The 24332-nt window shown below is 42.3% G+C and overlaps 2 protein-coding genes, 1 long non-coding RNA gene and 1 pseudogene across 3 annotated transcripts; 2 read left to right on the top strand and 2 right to left on the bottom strand.

Annotated features, from left to right (window-relative positions):
• Positions 1-6470: 6470 nt before the first annotated feature.
• On the bottom strand, positions 6471-13595 carry LOC102714395 (proteoglycan 4-like). Its single transcript, XM_006659606.3, has 4 exons — positions 13366-13595; positions 13174-13225; positions 8043-10634; positions 6471-7589 (listed from the first exon to the last, which is right to left on the bottom strand). The coding sequence occupies exons 1-4, from the start codon at positions 13525-13527 to the stop codon at positions 6757-6759; spliced, it is 3639 nt and encodes a 1212-aa protein (XP_006659669.1). The 5' UTR covers positions 13528-13595; the 3' UTR covers positions 6471-6756.
• LOC107304853 lies at positions 10555-13535 on the top strand. Its single transcript, XR_001550927.2, has 3 exons — positions 10555-10640; positions 12240-12323; positions 12957-13535. It is a non-coding gene; the product is annotated as an uncharacterized LOC107304853 (long non-coding RNA).
• A 5235-nt stretch (positions 13596-18830) lies between the features above and the next one.
• LOC102701935 (auxin-responsive protein SAUR36-like) lies at positions 18831-19683 on the top strand. Its single transcript, XM_006660304.3, has one exon. The coding sequence runs from the start codon at positions 18900-18902 to the stop codon at positions 19371-19373; it is 474 nt and encodes a 157-aa protein (XP_006660367.1). The 5' UTR covers positions 18831-18899; the 3' UTR covers positions 19374-19683.
• A 165-nt stretch (positions 19684-19848) lies between these two features.
• LOC102701653 lies at positions 19849-22842 on the bottom strand (annotated as a pseudogene).
• Between the last annotated feature and the right edge of the window lie 1490 nt (positions 22843-24332).

Below are 24332 nucleotides of genomic sequence, written 5' to 3'. Positions count from 1 at the left end.
TCGTCACGCGGGCGCACGGGAGCCACCAGCCATGCACGCATGGGTGCGCTGCACTGTGCTGATCTCAGCCGCCATGGCTCGCTCGATCCGCACTTTGGAGAAAGGTCTCAGGTCTCGTTGCACATGTGTGGGGTGGGGGTACGTGACGACCACAATCGCACGAGAAAAAGACCAAAACTTGTGCTGGTAAAAGCTGGATGGATAGCTAGCTAGCTTGGCGCTAGTATGACAGTGGCAGGTGTTTTTGTTCTTGGTGCTAACCATTATTGCTTCCAACCATAGGCTTTCGCTAATTCGCTTAATTAATTACTGCAGTTAAACTACAGAACTTTTTCTTTCCTTCTTTCTTCTTCTTCCTCCTCCTTCCTTTGTTCCATGCAGTGTGGAGTCTCTTTCCTTTCAGGCGTAATCGCATTGATGAAGTCACCCACTTAATTTCTCGCCGTTTTCTCGGATGCAGTAGATAGCAGGCAGCAACGGCACTCAACAGATGAAGAGTGGCGTTATAAATGACTCATTGGCGTCCTCGTCGTCGGTGACGGCGATCCAGCCGTCCGTTCGCTGAGTTGATCGACCACGCCGTTGGCTTCCTCCGCCGTGTCAGATGAACGTACGTACGCGGAGAGCTGCGGGCGAGTGAGCACATCGTGCAGGCAGGTGGCGGCGTCGCGGGCGAGTTAGAGCAGGCACGGGCCGGCGGCTGCCTCCGCGGCGGAAGGCGGCGAACGCGGCGCGCCAGGATGTGCGGTGCAGACAGCGCCCGAGCGGACGAGTTCGTGGATTGGACCTCCACTGCGGCCATGACGGTGAGCAGGAGGTCCTCCGTCATCCCGGACCAATCCCTCGCGGCGGCGTTGGCTCTTCCCGACGTCGTCGTCGTCGTCGTGCTCACCACCGATCGAATCACAAGAACACGTCGACATGGCATGATATGCGTTCCTGGTTAATTATCCAATAACACTTGGAATTCGAATTTGAACAACAACGCAACTGCAGCTGAACTCCAACTGCCCGAGTCTGAATTTGCTTATAGTTCAACGTCGCGTGCTAACATGTACTGATGTACGTCCAGCAGTGCAATGGCAAATGCCCAACCGGGCACTGCATGCAGAGGAAAAAAATTCAAATATTTTATTAGTGCTATAGGATTATCACTTTTGCTATTAATCAAACGTTTGATTTTTTTTCTATCAAATACATGTGCAATGTATGTGGAGTTGAGGGAAGGACGTATAGGAGATTTTTGACTTACATACATATCTTTAAATTACTATCTAATGAAAATAATCGAATTTGATTGATGAAATTAAATTTTTCAAACATTTGATCTATGATTATCCATGCAGAAACAGCACACGTTCTTGTTTTAGACTTGGGTCCCGTGCTCTGGTGAGACGAGAAGAAAAGATTCAGATGGAGCGATCGAGATTTCGAAATCTACATCAGCTCTCACTGCATCATGATCAGCTTTATTACTGTAGTTGAGCGCCCAGTATTTTTCGTTTCTATTTATACTTATAATCCAAAATTTAAACTTTAAATCGTATTAGATATTTTAGACCTTTTATTGCACTTTATCCTTTATCTTTTAGCCATATCCAGTAGCAGTAGATCATAAAAAAAACGTATGTAAAAATATTCATAAATTATTTTATTTATAAATATATAGTTGGATTTTTTTTCTGAAAAACCGAACAATCCGCCTGCATGTATTTACAAGTTTTGTGACGGCTGAGATTGCTCGTACACTGCTTGCTGCTAATGTCTTATCTAACACCGGGGCTAGTGGGCTGTGCCATGAAGTTTTTCCTTAGCCCCCACAACAAAATTTTTGCCCCCATAACAAAATTTTTGGTATTATTAAAAAAGATGATAGGCTAGAAACAATTCTCTCTCGTCCAGCCGCTCTTAATATTTTTTTCTGATCCGTCGCCGTCTTTCTCGTCTTTCCGTGGAAGACTCCAGTCCAAGGACAAAGGCCGAAACAAACACCAATGTGCTTTGCCACTGGAGTAGTAGAGTTCTTTCACGATGCGCAAAGAAAAGCTCGAACCTATTGCATCGAGCTGCTTTGCTGTTCGTAGCCTTTTGGAAATAATAAGAAGCCCTGTAAAAGAAAAGGTTTTGGTTGGCAAGAGCTAGTGCTAACCGCTATACAGCACTAGTACCTTTCTTTTCTTTTACCAAAATTCTTTAGTTAGTTAAAGATGCTTAACTCTCATGGAGTAATAATTTGAATGTACTACCGCGTACCCAATCTAAACAGTTTGAGGGGATCATTGTTTCGCTTTGAAAAAGTCGAATAGCATAGTTACAAACGAAAAACCATTTTACCATATCTTTTCGCTTTCACTTATACTTATAAGCTAAAATATTAATTTTTAGAATTATATTTGAAATTGATTTTGATGTTTTTCACTGTAGTTTATTTTTCGACCTTGACTTTTAGATTGCTAATAATACGTATATAAAAGTTTTATTCGCAAATTATTTTCCATTTACAAATATGACAATTGGTTTTTGCCATGAAAAAACCAAACAATCATCTGTTTTTTTTCTTACCGATCTAAAAGAAAATATTGAAAAATGAATTATAATAACCCTAAAAAATAACTCTAAACTTAAGATTAGAAATTTAAATTTTAACTTATAAACAAAAATAGAAAAGGCAGTGAATCTCTAATAGTACTACGCTGCCTCATCACGTGCATCAGTCGTCAGCATCGTCCCTTCCATTCATCGTGCTGTTTCTAAGCAACAAGCCACTCCTACATTAGTAAACAAACGCAATTCAATCTGCAAATTCAGATATAACCCTTTTCTTAAACTCTGATGAGATATGAATCAAGAGTGTCTATGTCGACAACCTTGTGCTTGAATTCAGAGCCTCATACTTTGCAACCAACGTAACTTCACTTCACTACAAACGTGTAGGCATATTAAAATGCATGCACCAGCATGTAACAATCATTAACAAGCTTGGCAGAGACCAGCTTGTTCGTATGAGAAAAAAAAAGCATGCAAAATTAAATCTCTGCACAGAATGCTGTCCAGTTGCCTTCTGAAATTCAGAAAAGAAGCCCGAGCTTTCAGTACGGCCCATTTGTGCATTGGCCCAACAAAGTGAGATCCGGCCGTGTCAATCTAAGCCATAATTGGGCCTACTAGTGAGTTGTTTTCTAAGTGGGCCGTCGCTCCAATCGCCATGCTTTCCCGCCTTGACGCTCCAAGGGTTTGCACTTTGCAGAGACACGCCATGTCTGAACTCTGAACTCTGAACTGTCTGAAGCATATATGCATGTGAGATGGTGCAGATCAACTGGACCACAAGGTTCATTGTTGATAGCAATTTGTCGAGTTCCAATCTATCGAAACTAGGCCTGCTAATGGGTTGGATGGAAATGGGTTAAATGGATTGGTTTTAATTTGGATTGTGTTTGGTTGGGTGCAGGATTGTAACTTCAAATGGTCTGGATTGGATTGGGTTATAAAGACAAATGGATTGGTATGGACTGGATTTGATTAGGTTATTTTAGGTTATAAATGGATTAAACCCGTGGAGGGTAAATAGATCCTTTAATTGGATAGCTAATGGATAAGATAATAGACATATGTGGGGCCCACGTTTAGAAATCAACCAAAATTTGCACAAAGTTGTTTTTACATATAACAGATCATCCCACTAAATTTCAGTCAAATTTGATAAACTTTTATAGTGTGAACGCGGGTTTTAAAATTTTAGGTCCGAATTTATACATATCAAATGGTGCATCCATTTTACAAGAGTGGATTGAATCCATTTTAACAAAATGGGTTGGTGCGGGTTGTGCTAAAATCAAAATTGGATTGGTTTGACCAATGAAGAATAATTGGTGCGAGTTGGTTTGATAGACTAATTAGCAAAGAAATGGATTGGAGCGGATTTGGATTGGATTACAATCCACTGGCAGGCTTAATCGAAACCAACCAACAATTTCCTAATCAAATTGTTCGTGGATCTGTTCGTGCAACATTAACAAGCTAGGAAGCTGCTTCTTAAAAACTCACGGCCCTACCTACATGCTGGCCTCATTCAGATCTCGTATTGCCCACTGTGTGGTACGGACCAGTACACAGTTTGCATGCATGATCGATCATCGATCAACCAGCTCACAGTCTCACTCCTTTTCCCCTCCAGGATTGGTCCTTTGTATGAGTCGTTTTACCACTGTAATTGACATGAAAACAGTACCAAAAGACTCATCAGTGTGGTTCTGAAAACAGATCTACATGTATAAGTGCAACCTGCACACTGCGATTTGGGAGTTGAGAGAAGTGCGCAGGAGTTTAGAAAGTCATGTAAATATAAAGCTTTTGTTTATGCTTATACGCTAAAATTTAAATTTTTAATCTTAAATTTAGAGTTGATTTTAAGATTTTTTCATTGTAGTTTATTTTTTAGCATTGGTTTTTAGATTGATATGAACATGTATATAAAAGTTTTATTCATAAATTATTTTTCCGTTTGTAAATACGTCGTTTGACTTTTTTAAAAAACCCCACCCTATGGTCACATCTGATGGTATCATCATATCATGGTAGAAATATGGGGCGCACACCATATGCAAGTTGCTTGTAGTGCTAATTAATCAAGGCTTCCTCAACCAACTAATGATTGATTGTTCAGTACACACATGAGTTGAGCTTATCATCACAATAAGGGAGGCCATACGAAACCATCCTATGAGATCTCACTTGATGTGGCTCTCCATCTGTTGTTTCGGTGTGCACATTTCTTGTGTTGACAGATGCTGGAGATTGAAGTAAATGCATTGAAAGAGGGAGTGCACTGATTTTGGTTTGTTAGATCCTTGTTTTTGGTTTGTTCATTAATAGATTGAAAGAGTAGTTTTTGAATATGAGCCCATCGTGTATGTGTCATCACATCACTCATGCAGTAGTACAATTTGTTCGTGTTCCAGTCGGATCCATTGCATGAATTTTACACTGATTTTACATGCCATATGTCGACAATGGGGCAATTCTGAACCCTGCGAATATGATGGATTTTTTTTTATCATACTTTGCTATGACTTGTGTGCATCAGCTAATTTAGTTAGAAAACTGTTTGACCCTATTAAGGGCGAATGATTTTTCATAAATATTCATGATTCTCGAGCTCATCATTTCTGTGGACTTTAGACTGACTCTAACCTTGGGATAAAATCTGAGTTCTGAAATGAAATGATCCTTTTGTTTCTCAGAATGACGCATGGCTCGTGAATTTCTGCATGTTGTCCATCAAGTTGTAGATAAATCTCATATTATTCTACTTAAATTGATTCATTAGTTGAGAGTGATTTCTGCGGTGCCATTCAATATTTTTTGCTCATTTTATTATTTTTAGTTTGCTCCGATGGTGCTAATTTGACATGATTTATCTCACAACGTGAAACAAGTGATCTGCACACCCTGTTTCGCATCACATTTTTGTGACTATGTGTTCTCTTGTTAAAGAAAAAAAACAGTAAGACATGGTGTTCTTTTGCACTCTAGGTCAAGTATGGGCTATTATGCTGTGTGTTTTCGTGAAATAAGATAAGATAAATTCAATGAGTACCTAGCATATTCCTCCCAACTCTGGTTTTCAATTTTCAAATATTATTTTCTTTGTGTGCATAATTCCTCCCTCCGTATGTAGATGTTATCCATCTTAAAATACTTTGAAGTTTAGTTCACTAATGACAAAACTCTTCTAAGTTGCTGGTTTTGCTATACAGTTAGTCATCAAGACTTCCTATTAGTGAAGGCAACATCTGATAGAGTAACATTGTTCCATGTGTTGTTAACTTGTTATTAATGGTTCCTATTTCATATGGAAATTTTCAAGAACAACATCCCAGGTCCTGTTTTTGCCCTTCTCTCTACTATCTAGGGAGAATTTTTGTTTTAGATCCCACAGATGAGTGAGCAGGCTAGAGTAACACTATTCCTATAACATCCAATTTGAGACCAATAATTTTCTGTTTGTTGAGCATAGTGTCTGGTTGGTATATTAACAGTCTAAGGTCAAACTGTTGAGGAGTGTAATCATATTTCTATGAACAAAGCCTAGGAAGCTAACAATTAATTAGTGCCTGATGTGTTGTTAGGAAGGTGGTAAATATCCACACATAACTATGACATGTGTACGAAATTAAGTATAGTTGCTACTCTAAGATGTGTGCATCTGTGATATGACAATAATTCTAACGAGAATTCATTTTCCCTTACCTTTCTTTTTATTTAAATGATTACCTCTGGCTAAGCATTTGTGTAGCTTGCCATTTACTAGGGCATGGGGGCAACCTTTCCAGGTTTGTTTGGTTAAGCAATATCCTAACTGGTAATGGGCAGTGAGACATTGACAATGCATGGATGTGATTTCAGAACAATTAGACTCTAAACAAGACTATACTATGAATACCATATAGCTGATAGTTAAGGTGGATGCTTATGGATAACTTACAAAGAGATAGGGTTCATACGGATAACACAATATTACATTCACATTATTCAAAACAAGATTAAGTGAAGCACTTTGATATCTAAACAAGTCATTGTTCAAGTAATGAACAATACTGAAGTGCACCATTGGAAAGGAACAATAAATTAACATGCAGATTAGACAACATGGGTTGGTATGGTTGGTCTGCTGGTGACCTTATTATATGAAAACAGGGAGGTAGCTAACACTAAAACAGAGATATGTAAAGAAAATGATCTGATGGAAGCATGTTATGGGTTGCTTGATGAGCCACGCCTCTGTGACTCAGGAGGATTACCTTCATTGCCATCAAATGAAGCAGATTTGGTTGAGCCATCTGGTTTGCTGTTATTTCTATTGCTTTTCATTCGCTCAACATCAGAGGAGGTTTGCTCTTCAGACATCTGTAAAGCTTCTCCTGGAGTTCCTCCGATTTTCTCACCAGCATTTGCAAGGAGGTCCCTTTTCTTAGGCTGCTCAGTTCTAGATCCCTCCAGTGTAGCTTCAGACCCTTGCTGCACATTGTTTTCTTGTGATATGCTGGACTTGTCACCTTGCATTTGCTGTGCTCTCATGCTCTTATTGGGAACGAAAGGTAGCATTTCTCTGGACATTGCTGAGCTGCCATAGCTTTCTGTTTCTTTACTATCTTTAGATGATATAGGCTTGTTCTGGCCAGATTGCAGTTGCAGCTTGGATGTTTCTTCAGTTGACACTAGTTGAACTTTTCCAGTACTACTTTGATTTGGATTTGCCATCATATCATCCTTTTTGAGCTTGCCAATTTCATTGATTACTGCTGCATCAGCTCCTTGCTTTTGCTTAGCTTCTGCTGGTTGAGGCCTATATCGATCATTTGGCAACTGTTGTGTGGATGGTCCAATGTTGTATGCTTCGTTCATGTTTTTCTGTGATTTCATTAGTGAAGGTCCTGCAGCATTTGGTTCAGCATCTTTGGGAACTCTCCCACCTGGCAGTTCACTAGGCACTATTTTGTTGTTTTGACCAGCTTCCGAAATAACATTCTCCTTGTTTCTTGTACCAGTAAAGGAAGACAGAAGTGAGGCTTGGGGTGGCACTTGATCTGTTTGTTTTCATTAAATCAATAAGACATTATCAACCCACACATCAAACATATAGTACAAAAGAATATGCATGATTTTCTTTATTTGGGACAGGGACTAATAATCCTAAAAGCACATTGCGACCAACTTTAGAATATGAATCATACATCCAAATTGACATTGAACTATATGTATATATAACTGGTGAATAAGCACACCAACAAAATGCAATGTGAGAAATGGTTTATCAGTGTTAAAAATGCTAGTGCCAATTAAATGTAGCTTTTTGCAATAAGATTTTGGGATTTTCAAACCCATCTAGAAATTTGGGAACTACTATATTTTTTGCAGAAGGTTTTTGAGTTTCTGTTTAGCTGTTCCACCATATTGCTTGACCAATGTTGCTGACCATGCATATACACTGAACACTGCTATATTGGATAGAACAATTTTCTTAGTGGGGGCTACTTTACCTGCTGTCCGACGACCTTGAGTATCAGGAGTTGATTCTTGTCTTCTTGGTGAAGTAGGCATGCCTGTTGGTTTGACTAATGTGTTTTCCCTAGGAGCATCAGGTATACCACCTTGGAGAGCTGTAGAAGCATCCTGTCTATCGGATACTGGTGCTTGAACCCTTGAAGATGGTGTTGGTCTTTCATCAGTTCTTGATGCCCTGGGCAACTCATCACCATTAATGTCATATGAGGTAGGAGTGGTTCCTTTAATTGGTTCAATTGTCTGTTGAGAACTTGAAATTGGCATCTGCTTGTTTGTTGTTGCCTTTTCATCAACAGGAAGTTTCATGTCTCTGTCATCATCTCTAGTACCACGAACATCGGGGATTGCCTGTTGAACTGTTGTTTGCTTTGATATGGCTGGAGTGTTGCTTTGATCAGGACTTGATGTTTTTCCAAACATATCATCACTAGTGCCACGGGCACCATTATTTCCTTCTTGGATTGATGCTGAAGCACGCTGAGTGCCAGAAGGTGCTGCTTGCCTTGTGATTTGTGGTGCCCTTTCATCCATGATGGAGTTCTTGTCTGATTGCCCATTAGCAATACCACGGGCAGCTCCTTGCCCTATTGCTAAAGCATTTCTGTCATCCCTTGGCATTTGCTTTGTTGTGCTTATTGGTGTTCTCTTGTCAATACCTGTTGTTTTTACCAACTCATCATTCCTAGGAGCAACAGGAGCTGCTTGTTTGGTTGGAGGGGTAGAGGCTTGTCTCCATTGATTGATTGTGGATAGTTGATCCAAGCCATCATCAGGAGAAACTTCTTTTGATGATTCTGAAGCTTGCCCTAAACTGGTTGGTTGTGCTTGGCTTGGCACTACTGGAGTCTTTTCTTGCTCATTGATATATGGTGATTTTTGTGGTCTAGTGGCACCAAGATCATAATGCGGCACTCCCCCTTTTGGTGGTGAAGCAACTCTTCTTTCAGCAGCACTTGTTGGATAATTAGGAGCTCGTGTGCCAGTTGACGGGGAACCACTAGTTTTTCTATCATTTGGAATGGTTCTGTCTTGCACATCTGAGGGCTTCTTACTACTATATGGTGTTTCCTCCTCCTTTGAAGGTTGAAAATCTGTAGGCTGTGATTTGGCTGCTTGTGCTGCTTTGTCACTTTCCTCAATCATCTTCCGGAGCCTCCGAGTAGCGAATCTATCATCTTCACTGGTAATGTTATGAGCATCTTCTGTAGACTCTGGTTGCGTTGTTGACAAGTCAGGTACTTCCAAAGTTGGTGGCGTTGTAAATTGTTTATGGACATTTTGCTCATCTGATGATTGTTGCTGTGGTGGTGCTGCTATGACTCTTTTTTGATCAGCCTGTCTAGCATCCTTGGTGACTTCCTGGATGCCACGGGGTTGAGCTGGTAGTGCAATTTCACCTTTGACATCCTTGGATGCCACACGCTCTAGCAAACGAGCATCAGCTCTCTGATCAGCTGAGGGTTTCTTCACTTGTTCAGCATGTTCCTGTACATAAGGAGGCTGAACACTACCTCTCGGATCAGTAGATGTTTCAGCTTCCTTGTTGCGAGGAGAAGTGCCTAGATCTGGTGTTTTGCTAGAAGTTTTTGAGGCTTCTCGTGGACTAGATTTTGTAAGGCTTGCCGGTTCATTAGTATGAGTGCTAGCCCTAAAATAATCAGCGGCATGGGATTTAGAAGGAGCTTCTCTTGATGAAATTTGACTAGGTTTGGTTTGAGATGAGGAATATTTGGAGCTGGACATATCTGTATATGTGCTCTGAGATGTTTTTGTGGTAGTAGGAGGGGTAGCTGTGGTAGAGAAGGTACTACTAGGCATTTTTTGAGTTGTAGAAGTTTTAGACCTTGGGGTTGATGAAGTTTCTTCAGTGTTAGTAAAGAAGTTCCTTTCTTTTCTGGGCGAAAGTTTGTCATGGTAGGTTGTTTCAGAGGGCGGAGGCTGCTCTCCTTGTGAAGAAGATGAGGTTGAGATAGTACGAGCACTGGGAGGTGGGACTAGTACTGTCCTTGACTCTGTGCCAGTAGTCTTCCGAGGGTCTAAGTGAATGGTGTGGGCAACAGATGTTTGGGGGTACTGTGTTTGCCACTGCTCCTCCTGCTGCTCAAGTTCCATTTGGTATTGCTCTTCAACACTGTTCATATCCCTCAGAACCTGCTGCCAAGAATCTCGGGTAGAGATAGTATTCCACCACCTCTGCACATTCTTCCTTGAGTCATACAGGTAGGCAAATTCAGATGTCACAATGTGGTGGGTGTTTGGCAGGTGAACAAGGTCAGCAAGGGTGAACTTGTTCCCAGCAAGGAACTCACTCTCACCAAGCCTTTGTTCATAGACTTCAAGGACTTCTTCCAGTTTCCTTTTCTCCTTGTTTATGTCATCATCATCATCTTCATGCACAGGAAAGGCCAGGTGGCAAAACAATGCCCTGCTCGGAGGATCAAAGGCATGCTCCTCGTGACGGAGCCATTGTTCAATGGAAGCCCTCTCCAGGACATCCTTTCCGAGAAGAAAAGGATACCCACGCTGCTCATAGGTTTCTGCTATGTAGCGGCAGATTGCTCTTGATTCTGCAGGTAAGAATAAGGGTCAGTATCGTATTCTGACTGAAGATGCATCATTAATATAATTCTTGTTTCTATAGATAGCGTAAGTCCTACATAACCTCACATGATAAAACTGAGATAGTTTTATATACCATTGTATTTTCACTTCAAAATTCTCATGATTAGTACATGGTAAGAAGCATTTGTTTATTTTGGCACCATGAATCCTGCTAGAATGTGAAATGTACCCCACTTTCTACTTAAGTGCTTCATGAGGTCACCATTTTTGAGATATACATTCAGCATCTATCCTATATCCTATAGTGCACAAATATATTTTACTCATCATCATACTCGTGTGACACATCCGACGGCCTAAATCATCCGCTTGGTATACATCGGACGTTTCAGATCCCCTTCTCCCCATCCTTCCATCGTGCTACTCCTGTCGGCTCTGTCCTCCCCTGCCCCCTCTATGGAGCAATCCCCCAACATGCAAATCCGCTCCCCTCCATTGCGCCTCCGTAATCGCTAACGTCCCTATCTCACCGTTGTTGCCATCTCCTCTGCTCCCCTCACTGCCGTTGGTGAAAGCAGTCGGCACTAACCTAGGCTTCCACTAGGTTTCATAGATCGGGTCGACCAAGACAAATGAGAAGGGCGATAGGAGAATTAGGGGTCATCAACTCCGACGCTAAAAGGGGATAGGAGGTGGAGGAGAATGTTGCCGGGAGGAGGAGGAGAATGGGAGATACCGGAGGTCTTTGCGCTCTGCCTCTCCACCTCTAACTGAGCTCCTTCTCTTCCCTATGAGATAGATGTCATTGCAGAGTTCATCGGACATCGGGAGGAGGATATCTAGCATCAGCGGCCTCATTGTGTGTCCACGGTGGCGCCTTCTCTTCCTCCCCTAGCGCCCCGATCGGTGGCCGAGGTTAAGGAAGGGATGGGCGATGTTGGGTCTGGTTGCGCCTCCACTCCAGCGATAGCTGCCACACCAGCCGATCTATTCCTCGCCAGACCTCGTTTGCTGGAACTGCTGCCCCATCATCACCCACGCTACACCAATGTACTCTTTTTAGATAATGGATTAAACTGGCCTCTACATACACCAATGTCCTCTTGCCCCCAACATTTTGCACGCCCTTTGACCTATCGATTAATTTTGTGCCTGTCAAGAGTGCATGGCTTAGAGTTGCTCCACAAAATGCTTTCACAGTTTAATTTATTTCACTTGCAGGTAATTATGGTATCATGTCCACTAGAACAAACTTGTTATTCCGTCAAATTCACTGTATATGTAAAACTGTTTTTTTTTTGGAAAGATACCCTTAAGTCAATAATCAGAGCTAATTTGATTACATTTGATATTCATATATAGGATCTTGATTTCCCATACAACATGAATGAGTTGTCATGACAATACGTATCTACATCTGCTTATTTTAGGCGCGAACCATAAGCTAGACGGTTCTAATTAAACAAAATCATTATTGTCAACACAGTTGGTTGACAAAACAAAAAATATACATGATGCACTTTGATCTCTTAAGCTTGCACTGAACTTTTCGCTGATTAGTATTGCCCAACTATATATTAATGCTAATTTTGGGAAGTACTGTGATGTAGAAACTAAATTTCTGCAAGAGGGAATAAACTATGAAGAGCTCAGCGAAGCTTGGTCAACAGCGACCGTCAAGCACAGGGAAAGATGTAAATGTTTTCACTTAGATAACTTGATTGAAAATATCATAATAGGTTTGAGCGAACGTTTGTCAAATCAATTTACATTGGTCATAATTTACTATTCCTGATTCAGCGCGTAATTAATTTTAAAAACTTATTTTAATTTGGACGATCAAAATTAACTTGATCTGTGTAACGCACGGACAATTTTTCTAGTTTTATAATAAATTATCAAACATATTATAACACCGTAGCGTTAGCACGAGCACATTACTAGTTTCATTTCATGTTCAAACCATAATCATGGAATAAGTTGCTGCTTACGCTTATGATACACACTGGTTTGTCCGTTTGCACAATTGCACTACATTATGATGAACAGGGACTGCCCACTAATTTCACTTTAAATGGGCTTTTGAAACGGAAGGGGACACTATAGGCCGTAGTGCCTAAGTTTCTGAAATCCAGGATGCTGGGAAAACTATTGTTTCTTCATTTCAATTTAAGTCTCATTATATTTCCAGCCCGAAATAATGTCAAAATCTTCTGAGATTTCATTATTTTTTAGATAATGGATGTCATCCCGGCCTCTACACTACTGTACACAGTCATTCTGAGATCTTGCTATTGACTGACATTTCAATTTCATTTCATCTGCAGGTTTAAAATTCCTGTACCAATCATTTGAAGGCTAGATATATGCACAAGACATAAAATGAATTCAACTTGTTGATACAGGTAACAGCATCCCATTCTATGGTATGTGATTAATAAAAAAAGGAAATGTTTTCCTATAGCCACGCAAATTAAGCTTAGTGGAACAATGGATACACCTTGCCAAACTAAGACAGATAGATTGTGCAACAAACAGTGTTACCTTGTAGAAATGTGGGTCCATCGTAGAATGGAACAGGAACACTCCTCGATGCCTATATATAGTCATCGAAATAAATAAAAAAAATAAATAAGATATAAACATGATATGATGCATAAACCCAATTAAGAAACTGTTGTCTCTACATTCTGGGTGTTGCCCAAAAAAAAAAAAAGAAGACAGAAAATGTGGCACCTGGAGCCTGAGGATGTCCTTGTAAGAGGCCTTGACAGTCTCAGCCTGGATGTCTTTCTCATACAGGCATGCAAGCACCCTGGACACATCAGGCAGGATCATGGATTTCTCATGGTATAGCTTCACAACAGGAGCTCCTGCTCCTGTGCTAAGCCCTGCCATGATAGATAGCAGGAGCTCAGCAGGTTTGTTGCTTGGCAGATTGATGGATATGGTATGCAAGTGGGCATGGTAACTCCACACTGAAATTCTTTTAATATAAGCTGCTTATCTGCCTCTCCATAGAAGCAAAGAGAAGATGCTTAAAGTGAGAACCTATCCGACACCGTGTAACGATATAGTAAGAAATAAAATTGAAATAAAGAAAAGGAAAAAGATAAAGAGAGCAAAGGGGAGAGAGGAAAAGCAAAAGTTAAAAGATAAATTGTACAGCACATAGCAGGCAGGCAGTTTCGATCGAGCATTGATTATTGATTGCTTAATTAATTTGCACATAAGTATGCACTGGAATAGCTAGCTAGCCAGCTGAAATTAATCATATAGTATAATAATATATATCCAGCTAATTAATTAAATAAATAAATAACAAGCAATATGCAATGCAAGTGGGTATGGGTTTGTTGCTTGGCAAATTGAAGGGTATGGTATGCAAGTGGGTATGGTAACTCCACATTGAATTTTTTTTTAATATAAGCTGGTTATCTGTCTCTCCATAGAAACAAAGAGAAGATGCTTAAAGTGAGAACCTATCCTCCAAAAAAAAAAGGCTGCGACACCGTGAAACGGTATAGTAAGAAATAAAATTGAAATAAAGAAAAGGAAAAAGATACAGAGAACAAAGGGGAGGGAGGAAAAGCAAAAGATAAAGTAAACTAAATATGCAGATTTGAACAGTGCATGATGCTCTTTAATAACCTTATTACTGACTCCGTCCTATAATAACGTTATTTTTTTATTTCTATGACCAATGCTTTAACCATTCGTCTTATTTGAAAATTTGTAAAAACTTAAAAAAATTAGTCACGCATAAAGTATTGTTTATATATTATCATCTAGTAACGATAAAAATATTAATCGCAAAAATATTTAAATAAGATAAAGAGTTAAAACATTGTATAAAAAAATTAAAAAATAACATTATTTTAAGACGGATGTAGTAATACCAAATTCCCAAACCAATGCTGTGGTCTCTATTTCGCCAGCAGGATACATGTTTAAAGAGAAAGGGTAAAAGAAGCAAAAGCTTCTTCTTGGACACTACTTATGCAACGAACATTTATTATGAATAAATGAAGTTGTCAACTGACTGGGAGGATTGCCCATTACCAAATGTACTCCCCTATTAGCTGAGCTACATCGCTTTATTCATCCCTTGCCCCTTTAGCCAAGATGTTGGTACGTTAGCACACAAGTTTTGTCAAAGAAGGCAAGTTTAGAATCCAGAGAGCAATAGTCCAGTACAAGCCCGAGCAAGCAGACAAACAGGCTAGCGATAGTCTAGTAGTAGTAGATCGTAAAAAACGTATGTAAAAAAGTATTTATAAATTATTTTTATTTCTAAATATATAGTTGGATTTTTTTTTCTGAAAAGGCGAACAATCAGCCAGCATGTCTTTAGAGTATAGCTAATAGTCAATTTATTTATAGCCAATCTAATAGTCAATTCATACAATAGCTACATATAAAACATATACTAACGTCCCACATGTTATACACGTATTGTGTATTGGAGTCCGTGTTGCAGCTGACAGAAAATTTATAGCTCACTCCTATTCTCTTCTCTGTTATCTTTTTAAAATATATTTATAGCGGGTTTATGGTGTTACCGTACCTTACAAGTTTGCGACGACTGAGATTGCTCGTACACTGCTGCTATTGTCTTTCTCGTCTTTCCATGGAAGACTCCAGTCCAAGGAAACAAAAACCAATGTGCTTTGCCACTGGAGTAGAGTTCTTTCATGCTGATTCCTTTCATGGCGATGCGCAAAGAAGAGCTCGAACCTATTGCATCGAGCTGCTCTGCTGTTCTTAGCCTTTTGGAAATAGTAAGAACCCCTGTAAAGAAAAGGTTTAGGACCCCGTTTGTTTTCATCTTTTTTTTGTCTCTATCATATTAAATATTTAACACTAATTAAAAATATTAAATATAGACCGTTAATAAAACTCACTCTATACTCTGGACTATTTCGCGAAATGAATCTATTGAGCCTAATTAGTTCATGATTAGCGAATGTGATGCTATGGTTAATATTTGCTAATTGTGGATTAATTAGGCTTAAAAAATTTATCTAATAAAATAGTCTTTATTTATACAATTAGTTTTATTATCACTATATATTTAATACTCCTAATTAACGTTCAGATATCCGATGTGACAAGAAATTAAAAACAAGAGCTATTGCTAACCGCTATACAACACTACCTTTCTTTTCTTAGTTTTTTTCTTTTACCAAAATTCTTTAGTTAGTTAAAGATGCTTCATGAGTCATGGAGTAATAATTTGAATGTACTACTACGTACCCAGTTTGAGGGGACTTATTTTTTCCCAAAAAATTCCAAACAACATATTTACAAACAAAAAATAATTATACCCTATCTTTTCTCTGTTGCTTATATTTATAAGCCAAAATTTTAACTTCCATCATTAAATTTGGAGTTACTTTGGGGTTTTTCACCGTAGTTTATATTCTAGCCCTAACTATTTTATCACTAATAATACATATATATAATTTTATTTATATTTTTTCATTTATAAATATGCCGTCACCCCTTTGTTCTTACCGATTTAAAAGCAAATACTGAAAAATAAATTATAATAACCCCTCTAAAAAATCAACTCTAAATTTAAGACTAAAAATTTAAATTTTGACTTATAAACATAAATAAAACGAAAAGATAAGGCCATAAATCTCTACTAGTACTACGCTGCCTCATCACGTGCATCAGTCATAAGCGTCGACACTTCCACTCATCGTGCTGTTTCTAGGCAACAAGCCACTCCTACATTAGTAAACAAACGCAATTCAGTCTGCAAATTCAGATATAACCCTTTGCTTAAACTCTGAAGAGATATGAATTCAAGAGTGTCTATATCGACAACCTTGTGCACGGGGCTTTTAACTTTTTACTACTTTTACGAATTTTCGTAACAAATTTGTTACTGGATTCACCTATCATAGACTCACAAGGGCCCACATACTATAAACAGCAAGTGATAAATCTGTTTTGACCGCTCGTAAGGGTAGCAAAAAATTAAATTTCTCCATACTTTGCAACCAACGTAAATGTGTATGCATATAAAATGCACCAGCATGTAACAATCATTAACAAGCTTGGCAGAGATCAGGTTGTTCGTATGAGAGAAAAAAATCATGCAAAATTAGATCTCTGCACAGAGTGCATCTGTTCAGATGATTGCCATGCTGTCCAGTTGCCTTCTGAAATTCAGAAAAGAAGCCCGAGCTTTCAGTACAGCCCATTTGTGCATTGGCCCAACAAAGTGAGACCCGGGCCGTGTCAATCTAAGCCATAATTGGGCCAACCAGTGAGTTATTCCTTAAGAAAATCTAACAAATGTCATTGACAAACACTTAATTCTAAAAAATGTAATTGAAAAATACAAGTTCTATAAAATATCATCATACAAATTAATTTGTCTAAAAAATAACATCGTTGTTATGGTTCCATTAACATTTCTCCATTAAGTGTTATAGCATGAACGGTGTATTTAATGGCAGAAATGGACAGAACATCCCGGTGATGGTATTTCTTAGACAAAGTCGTTCATGCGGTAACATTCGTAGAATTCACACTCGTCCATAGCATTATTTTATACTTAGATGCTTGTCAATGATATTTTTTTAGATCTTCTCTTATTTCTAAGTGGACCGTAGCTCCAATCGCCATGCTTTCCCGCCATGACGCTCCAAGGGTTTGCACTTTGCAGTGACACGCCATGTCTAGACTCTGAACTGTCTGAAGCATATATGCATGTGAGATGGCGCAGATCAACTGGACCACAAGGTTCATTGTTTGATAGGAACTTGTCCAGTTCCAATCTGTCGAAACCAACCAACAATTTCCGAATCAAATTTGATTTGTGCGAAAGGATCTGCAGCTAACCTATCAACAACAAACTCCATGGATCTGTTCATGCATCATTAACAAGCCAGGAAGCTGCTTCTTAAAACTCACGACCCTACATGCTGGCCTCATTCAGATCTCGTATTGCCCACTGTATGGTACGGACCAGTACACAGTTGCATGCATGATCGATCATCATATCATGGTAGAAATATGGGGCATATACCGTATGCAAGTTGCTTGTAATGCTAATTAATCAAGGCTTCCTTAACCAACAACTAATGATTGATTGTTCAGTAAACACATGAGTTGAGCTTATCATCACGAAAAGGAAGGCCACACGAACCATCCTATGAAATCTCACTTGATGTGGCTCTCCATCCGATGTTCCGGTGTGCACATTTCTTGTGTGGACAGATGCTGGAGATTGAAGTAAATGCATTGGTAATGCATCTATCCACACAAGGAACAACCTCTGCTGCGGCATGTATCCAATCATCTGAAACCAGTCCAGTGGTATGGACTCCACAAGAGGACCCCAATGCACCAACTGTTGCCTCCATTGTAGCCAACATTGCACCACCATATTCATGACCCTGTTGCTCACACCAACTAGTCTAATTGATGGCTGAAGGAATTTCATGGACCATTTCTTGCTCACCTATTCAAAGCCCTAATGAATGTCCACTGGAAAGTGTGAAAGGTTTTTTTTTTTTCTTTTTAACAGATGACCATGATCCAAGTAACAGATGACTGGGGATATGGCAGCTTCAGTTTGTAAGAAGAAATAAAATTCTTTTTTTAGAAGAACAGAACATACCAATATGTTTGTCAAGGTTCAGCCTTGATTATAGGAGGTTCAAGTGTCTCTACCATTTGTCGAAATTTATTTTAGTGCTAGGAGTTAGTGCCTAAGCCATGAAATTACTTTATATATATATATATATATATATACTCATGAGTTGCTCCGTAAGTCAGAGTCTAAAAATATATCCAATCACCTCTAAATTTCGATTTATATAGCTTAATAAATTCTTCATATCAAAAGCACGCACATTTTTTTTTCATTTTTTGAGATTTTTATTTTTTTAGGTTTTTAAAAATGATACAATTATTTTATTGACATATATATAGAACTATGCTAATATCTCGGATTTTAAGCCGGTAGTTTGAGTTCATCATCTCAGATCTGGCAAACGAAAGATGGCTCCACCATCGGAGAAACAATGATCGTGCGCATTGAAATCTTGTAGCACGGATTGCAACATCTCACCAGGGAAGTTCATGGCCTTGTCCCTTGCCAGCTAGAATTTGCTACTCAAACTCTGAAACCAACCTGCAGATCTCCCTATAAATACATATGGCCATTGCCACAAAAACCATCACCAATTCACCAACACATTTTTTTTCCTTCCCTGATCACTTCCACTGGAAAGCAAAAGACAGCAGGAATGATCAGCTCCAAGAAGCTAGCTCAGCTCTCCAAGAAGTGGCAGGGGATGGGTGCCATCGGGAGGAAGAGGGTGACGACGGCGTCGGAGACGAAGGAGCTCACCCGCTCGTCGTCGTCGTCGTCCTGCAGCGGCTCGGTGGCCGGCAAGGGCAACTGCGTCGTCTACTCGTGCGACGGCCGGCGGTTCGAGGTCCCGCTGGCGTACCTCCGCACGCCGGTGTTCGCGGAGCTCCTGAGGATGTCCCAGGAGGAGTTCGGGTTCACGAGCGGCTGCCCGATCACGCTGCCATGCGACGCCGCCGTGATGGAGTACGTCGTGTGCTTGGTGAGGAGGGAGGCCTCGGAGGAGGTCGAGAAGGCGCTCCTCAGCTCCATAGTCATGCCTCCTTGCAGCCACCACCACCTCACCCCAGCAGCAGGCAGCTGGATGGTGCAGCCGCTTCGCCAGCATTTCGCTGTGTGCAGCATCTGATGGTCCGAGGAAGAAGAAGACGATCTCTCCATGGAGGATTTCAGCTTGTTTTTTCTCTCTCTTTTTTTCCATCTTTTTTCACCCCAAATGTGTGCCTTTGGAGCACGGTTTTTGTGCGATGTTTTTCCAAGGTACGTACTGTGGGTGTACTGCAGATGGATGCATGTAAAAATAATCACAGGATTTGTGGTTAGAGAAGATGAATCAAGCTGAATTGCCATGCACTGAATAATTAAGATGTGCTGTTTGCTATGTACTATTTTGTAATTTTTCAACTTCTTTATTTTATTTTGTAAGTTTAAAAATTAAACTCCAACACGGTTTATTTATATAATTTAATTTTTTAAATTGTCGTGACCAAATAACGTTACCAAATAACATCGATACGCCCAAAAGCTTCATGTCTGAAAAATAAATTCTGTTAGATTATAGTTTAAAATTTTGAAAAAGGTTCAAAAAGAAATTCTCTGCTATGGCTGTTTCAGATCTTTGTTTGATTCTCCAGACCAAAAGACTCAACTTTTGTTTCTACATGAAGCAATATACTAACAAGATCTTGGAGATGTCCATGGTACAAAAATTAACTCTGGAAAATTCTACTTGCAGAAATCTAACTAAATATACACAAACTGTTCTGTGTAACCTTACAACATTTGTTATGACGTCAGCGGGGGCGTGTCATTGGTGTGGCATCACTACCGTGTGTTGCTGCATGACGAGCACTGAGCCCATCTCCAGCGAGTCGTTGGACGCGAGGATCTCCGCCGCGGGGCCCATCACGCCGGCGGCGTCCGCCCACCGGTCCAGCCCGGCCAGCAGCTCGGGCGGATGCCGGCCGCCTCGCCCGACGATGACCAGCGAGAACATCCCGGCCATCCCGTCCAGCGTCTCCTCCACGTCGGCGGGGCTCTCCACGACCTTCTCCACGTACATGGCCAGCTCCCGGGACGCGTACCTCTCGTAGAATCGCCACAAGAAGCGCTCGTCGACGTCGCCCTCCTGGTACGGCAGGTCGAGCTCGTCGCCGTCGCTGGCCACCTTGCCGGAGGTGACGGTGTCGTACGTGCTGCGCTTCACGAAGCGGAAGACCGTGAGGCCGACGGACGGGTGCTCGGCGAGGCGGGAGGCGAAGGACACGGCCTCGCGGTCGTCGGGCCCGCCGAAGAAGACGGCGGCGACGAGGTGGGTCACCGCCCTGTCGCTGCACGGGTGGAGGATGGTCTTGGCGCTCGTGGCCATGCTGCTGGGGACGTTGAAGCTGGTGCCGCTGTTTCGGTACGGCCGGTCGACGAGGAGGCCGACGGTGCACGGCGCCCGCGCGAGCACGTCGTGGTTCAGCTCCCGCCGCTCGTCGAGGCGGCACGCCATCTTGCCGTCGTAGCGCTGCTCCTTGTGGCAGGGGACGAGCAGGAGGCAGGCGTGCAGGTCCTCCGCCGAGCGGCAGACGGCGCCGGCGTCCAGAGCGGCGCCGCGGCTCACGACGTCGATCTGGCGGAACCAGATGCCGGTGGCGCGCGAGAACAGGTCGACGATCGTGTTCATCTGCGTGATGGCATCGCAACCGCCGCCACCAATGCGTCGTCCGCCTCCGCCGTCCTCACGGATTCGCTGGTGGTACGGCGTCCGTTCGACGCGCTCACCGGAGACCCCGAACAGATGGAGGACATGGACGGCGGGCTGCTCCTGGGGCTCGCTCACCAGGAGCTCGACCAAGCTGAGGATCCCCGGCGCCGCGTGCGCGATGTGCGCGCAGGCGAGCATGCGTAGCTCCTGCTCCGCGCCCAGTGACTCGATGGCCTGATGCCTCGTCCTGTACGCCTCCTCCTCCTTCCGCCGCACTACCGCCACCACCGGCCCGGCGAGGAGGGTGCTGATCAAGTTGCCAATGATCATCGCGTACAGCGCTTGCTCCGCCCACACCTGCAAATCCGGCCGGTGAGTTGCATGATTGTGTCATGGAGAATTGGACATCAGGTGCTCGATCATTTACCCCTTCTGATTTTGCAAACTTCATGTTCATGGTGTCGACATGGCCCTTGACGTTGAGGAGGACGCTGAAGCGGAGAGCATCGGCGAGCGGGATGCTGAGGTAGGCGGCGACGGCGGCGGCGCCGATGGCCTTGCCGAAAAGGCCGAGCAGCGTCATGAGCACGCCGGGCACGATGATGGCGCCCGACATGGAGTTGAAGTTCATCCTCATGCCGATCGTCGCGAAGTAGAAGGGGAGCATGACGCCCTTCACCGGCGGCCCGAGCGCGGCGGCGACGGACCTCGCCGCGGGGCCTTCCCGCGGGAACGCCATCCCCAGCGCTAGGCTCGTCGGCATCCCGTCGAAGCCGAGGTATTGCGGGATGTTGCCGATGAACCAGATGGCCAGGAGCATCATCGCCAGGTCTCGGACGCCGACGTGGTGCTGCCCGACGTTGCGCTTGTTGATCCGCGTCACGGCGGGGCGCACCAGCCACACCGCGCCACCGGCCACGGCGAGCGCCAGGAAGCCTTTCTTGATCTGGGGCGAGCCTTGGGTGAGGCCCTCGATCTTCTCCTTGGCGAGTGTGGTGGAGGACAGGACGCCGTCGCCGAGGACGCAGATGAGGTTGGTGGCGATCGCGGCGGCGACGACGAGCCGCCCGTTCTCCGTGACCGTGAGCTTCAGCTCGCTGGCGATCCGGGTCACGGAGATGGACGAGGCGTTGGTCAGCGCCAGCATGAGGGTGGCGGCGAGCAGCTCGGGCGTCTTGACAGGGGAGTGCATCATGCTGCCGTACATGCCGCTGGAGAGGAAGGCGGCGAGGAGCAGGCTGGCAGCCACGGTGGCGTAGGTGAAGGCGACGCACCGGCGCGTGGCGTGCCGCAGCGCGGCGATGTCCATGTCGAGGCCGACGAGGAACATGTACAGTATTCGCGCCGCGGAGATGTACCCTCCGTACATGTCCTCGACGTTGTCGACGTCGACGTGGACGATGGCGTTGCGAAGCCCCATGCCGCCGACGAAAACGCCGGCCTGATCAAGGTACCAACATATTCAAGAACTGGGCCTTTTAACCCGATGAAGCAGAGGGGATCGATCGAGGCGAGAGCGCACGTACGAGGATCTGGGAGATGACGCTGGGCTGGTTGTAGCGGCGGAGGAAGAGGTGGAAGAACTTGGAGAGGACGACGACGGCGAGCGCCTGGATGGCGACGAGGAAGAGCGTGTCCAGGGCGATGCCGGGGATGTACGAGAGCGCGAGGGGGTCGATGTGCGAGCAAATGTAGTAGGATCTGGCCATCTTGCCTGCATGCCCCGGCAGCCGGCCGCACCGCCGCCGAGGAAGAAGACTACCGCTGCGCTACGGCGATCGCCGGTCGTGGTCCGCTCCCTCCCTTGGCGTGCGCCTCGCGATCATGCATGCACGATGGATGCAACAAGAAATCTGTGCGTTTTTGGAGGGACGGCCATGACACACTCTCTCTCTCTCGTGGCGGTGGCCGGGGAGACGACGCCCCACCCCGGAATAGGCAGGTCGCGTTCGAAAAGGCTAATACGCGCGATGCATTCATTCAGATATTTTTTATATTTTACATGTATAAGATTTGCACGTAGAAATTTATATGCGAAAAATTTCTATATATTAAATTTATATAAGTTCAACATATAAGGTTTATATGCGTAATATATACACACGTAAAGTGATCCCATGTCGTACGTTGAGCGTGTCGCGCACGCATTAGACCTGTCGAGTGGTGTTGCATGCGTCGAGCTTGCGTTGCATCTTCGGGGCATTTATTTCTTCTGGGAAATAATTTTTAGCACATGGATGTATGTATACCCGTGTGTTTATATGTTATCTAAATAGTCATAAAAAATATAAAAAAATTTTGATAAGATAGATTAATATGAGTTATATCATTTCACATACATGCAAATTTAAATTCAACTTCAACAAGTTAGAGTAAAAAAACAAACAAAACTGAAACTAAGTATACGCATATTCATAATTGTTTTTATTATTTTTGTTACAACTTGTAAAAGTTGAATTTAAATTGAATGTTGGTGGAGTGCTATAACTCATATTAAACTATCTTCTCAAATATGTTTATATTTTTTAATAACTATTTAGATGACATGCAAGTAACGGATGTATCTACACCCGTGTGCTGAAAACTGTTACAATAACATGTTTATATATTTATCATCTTGTATGCCTATAATATATAAGTTCTGGATTTACGTGTTACAAATATTGATTAAACGCCATACATAAGAGTGACAAGTTAATTATCGATGCATCTTCTTGGACTGACCAGTGCAGTGTCTTCCCATCTACCGCATATATCAGATCCGATGGTCGAAATGGAATTGTATCAGATTTTGGAGATGCTTTTATACATAAATTTGAAAGGAATAAGTCTACGTAACCCCCTAACGTTTTAGCACCTGATCACTTAGCCCCCTCACCTAACAAACCAGGTATTTAACCCCCTAAACTATCTAATACCGTTTAGATTATCCCTCACAGTGGTTTTGGTGGCTTTGCTTCTTGTTTTGCCATGCTAGCAGATTTTTTGAACATGATTTTTTAATGCCTTATATTTTGCACTAATTTAGGTGAACATAATTGTATATGGACTAATTTGAATAGTCTGTACATAGCATACTGAGAGTTGAATGTAAGTTGCTAGCTACTCTATGATTTGTTAGACCCGAATGTTACGTATGATACTTTTTTTGCTACTCTGTTTCATGAATGATTGTGGAGCATCCTATTTGTGTCATGTTTAATGGGGTTTTCTCTAAATTTATGTTTCTTAGTGCTACTGAAGTACTAGTCATGTGACTTATTTTTTGCACAAGTATGCAATTTAAGCTTTAATGGTAACGTTGATAAAGGAAAAAATTGGTTAAATGGTACCGTTAATTTTCAGTTTCCGAAGATCTAACCAAAAAGCTTTCAGTTTTCTAGTGCAAATGGAACT

This window comes from Oryza brachyantha, chromosome 8 (assembly GCF_000231095.2).
Source record: "Oryza brachyantha chromosome 8, ObraRS2, whole genome shotgun sequence".
In the NCBI taxonomy this organism is placed as follows: Eukaryota; Viridiplantae; Streptophyta; class Magnoliopsida; order Poales; family Poaceae; genus Oryza; species Oryza brachyantha.
This window is presented reverse-complemented; position numbering and strand designations above follow the sequence as displayed.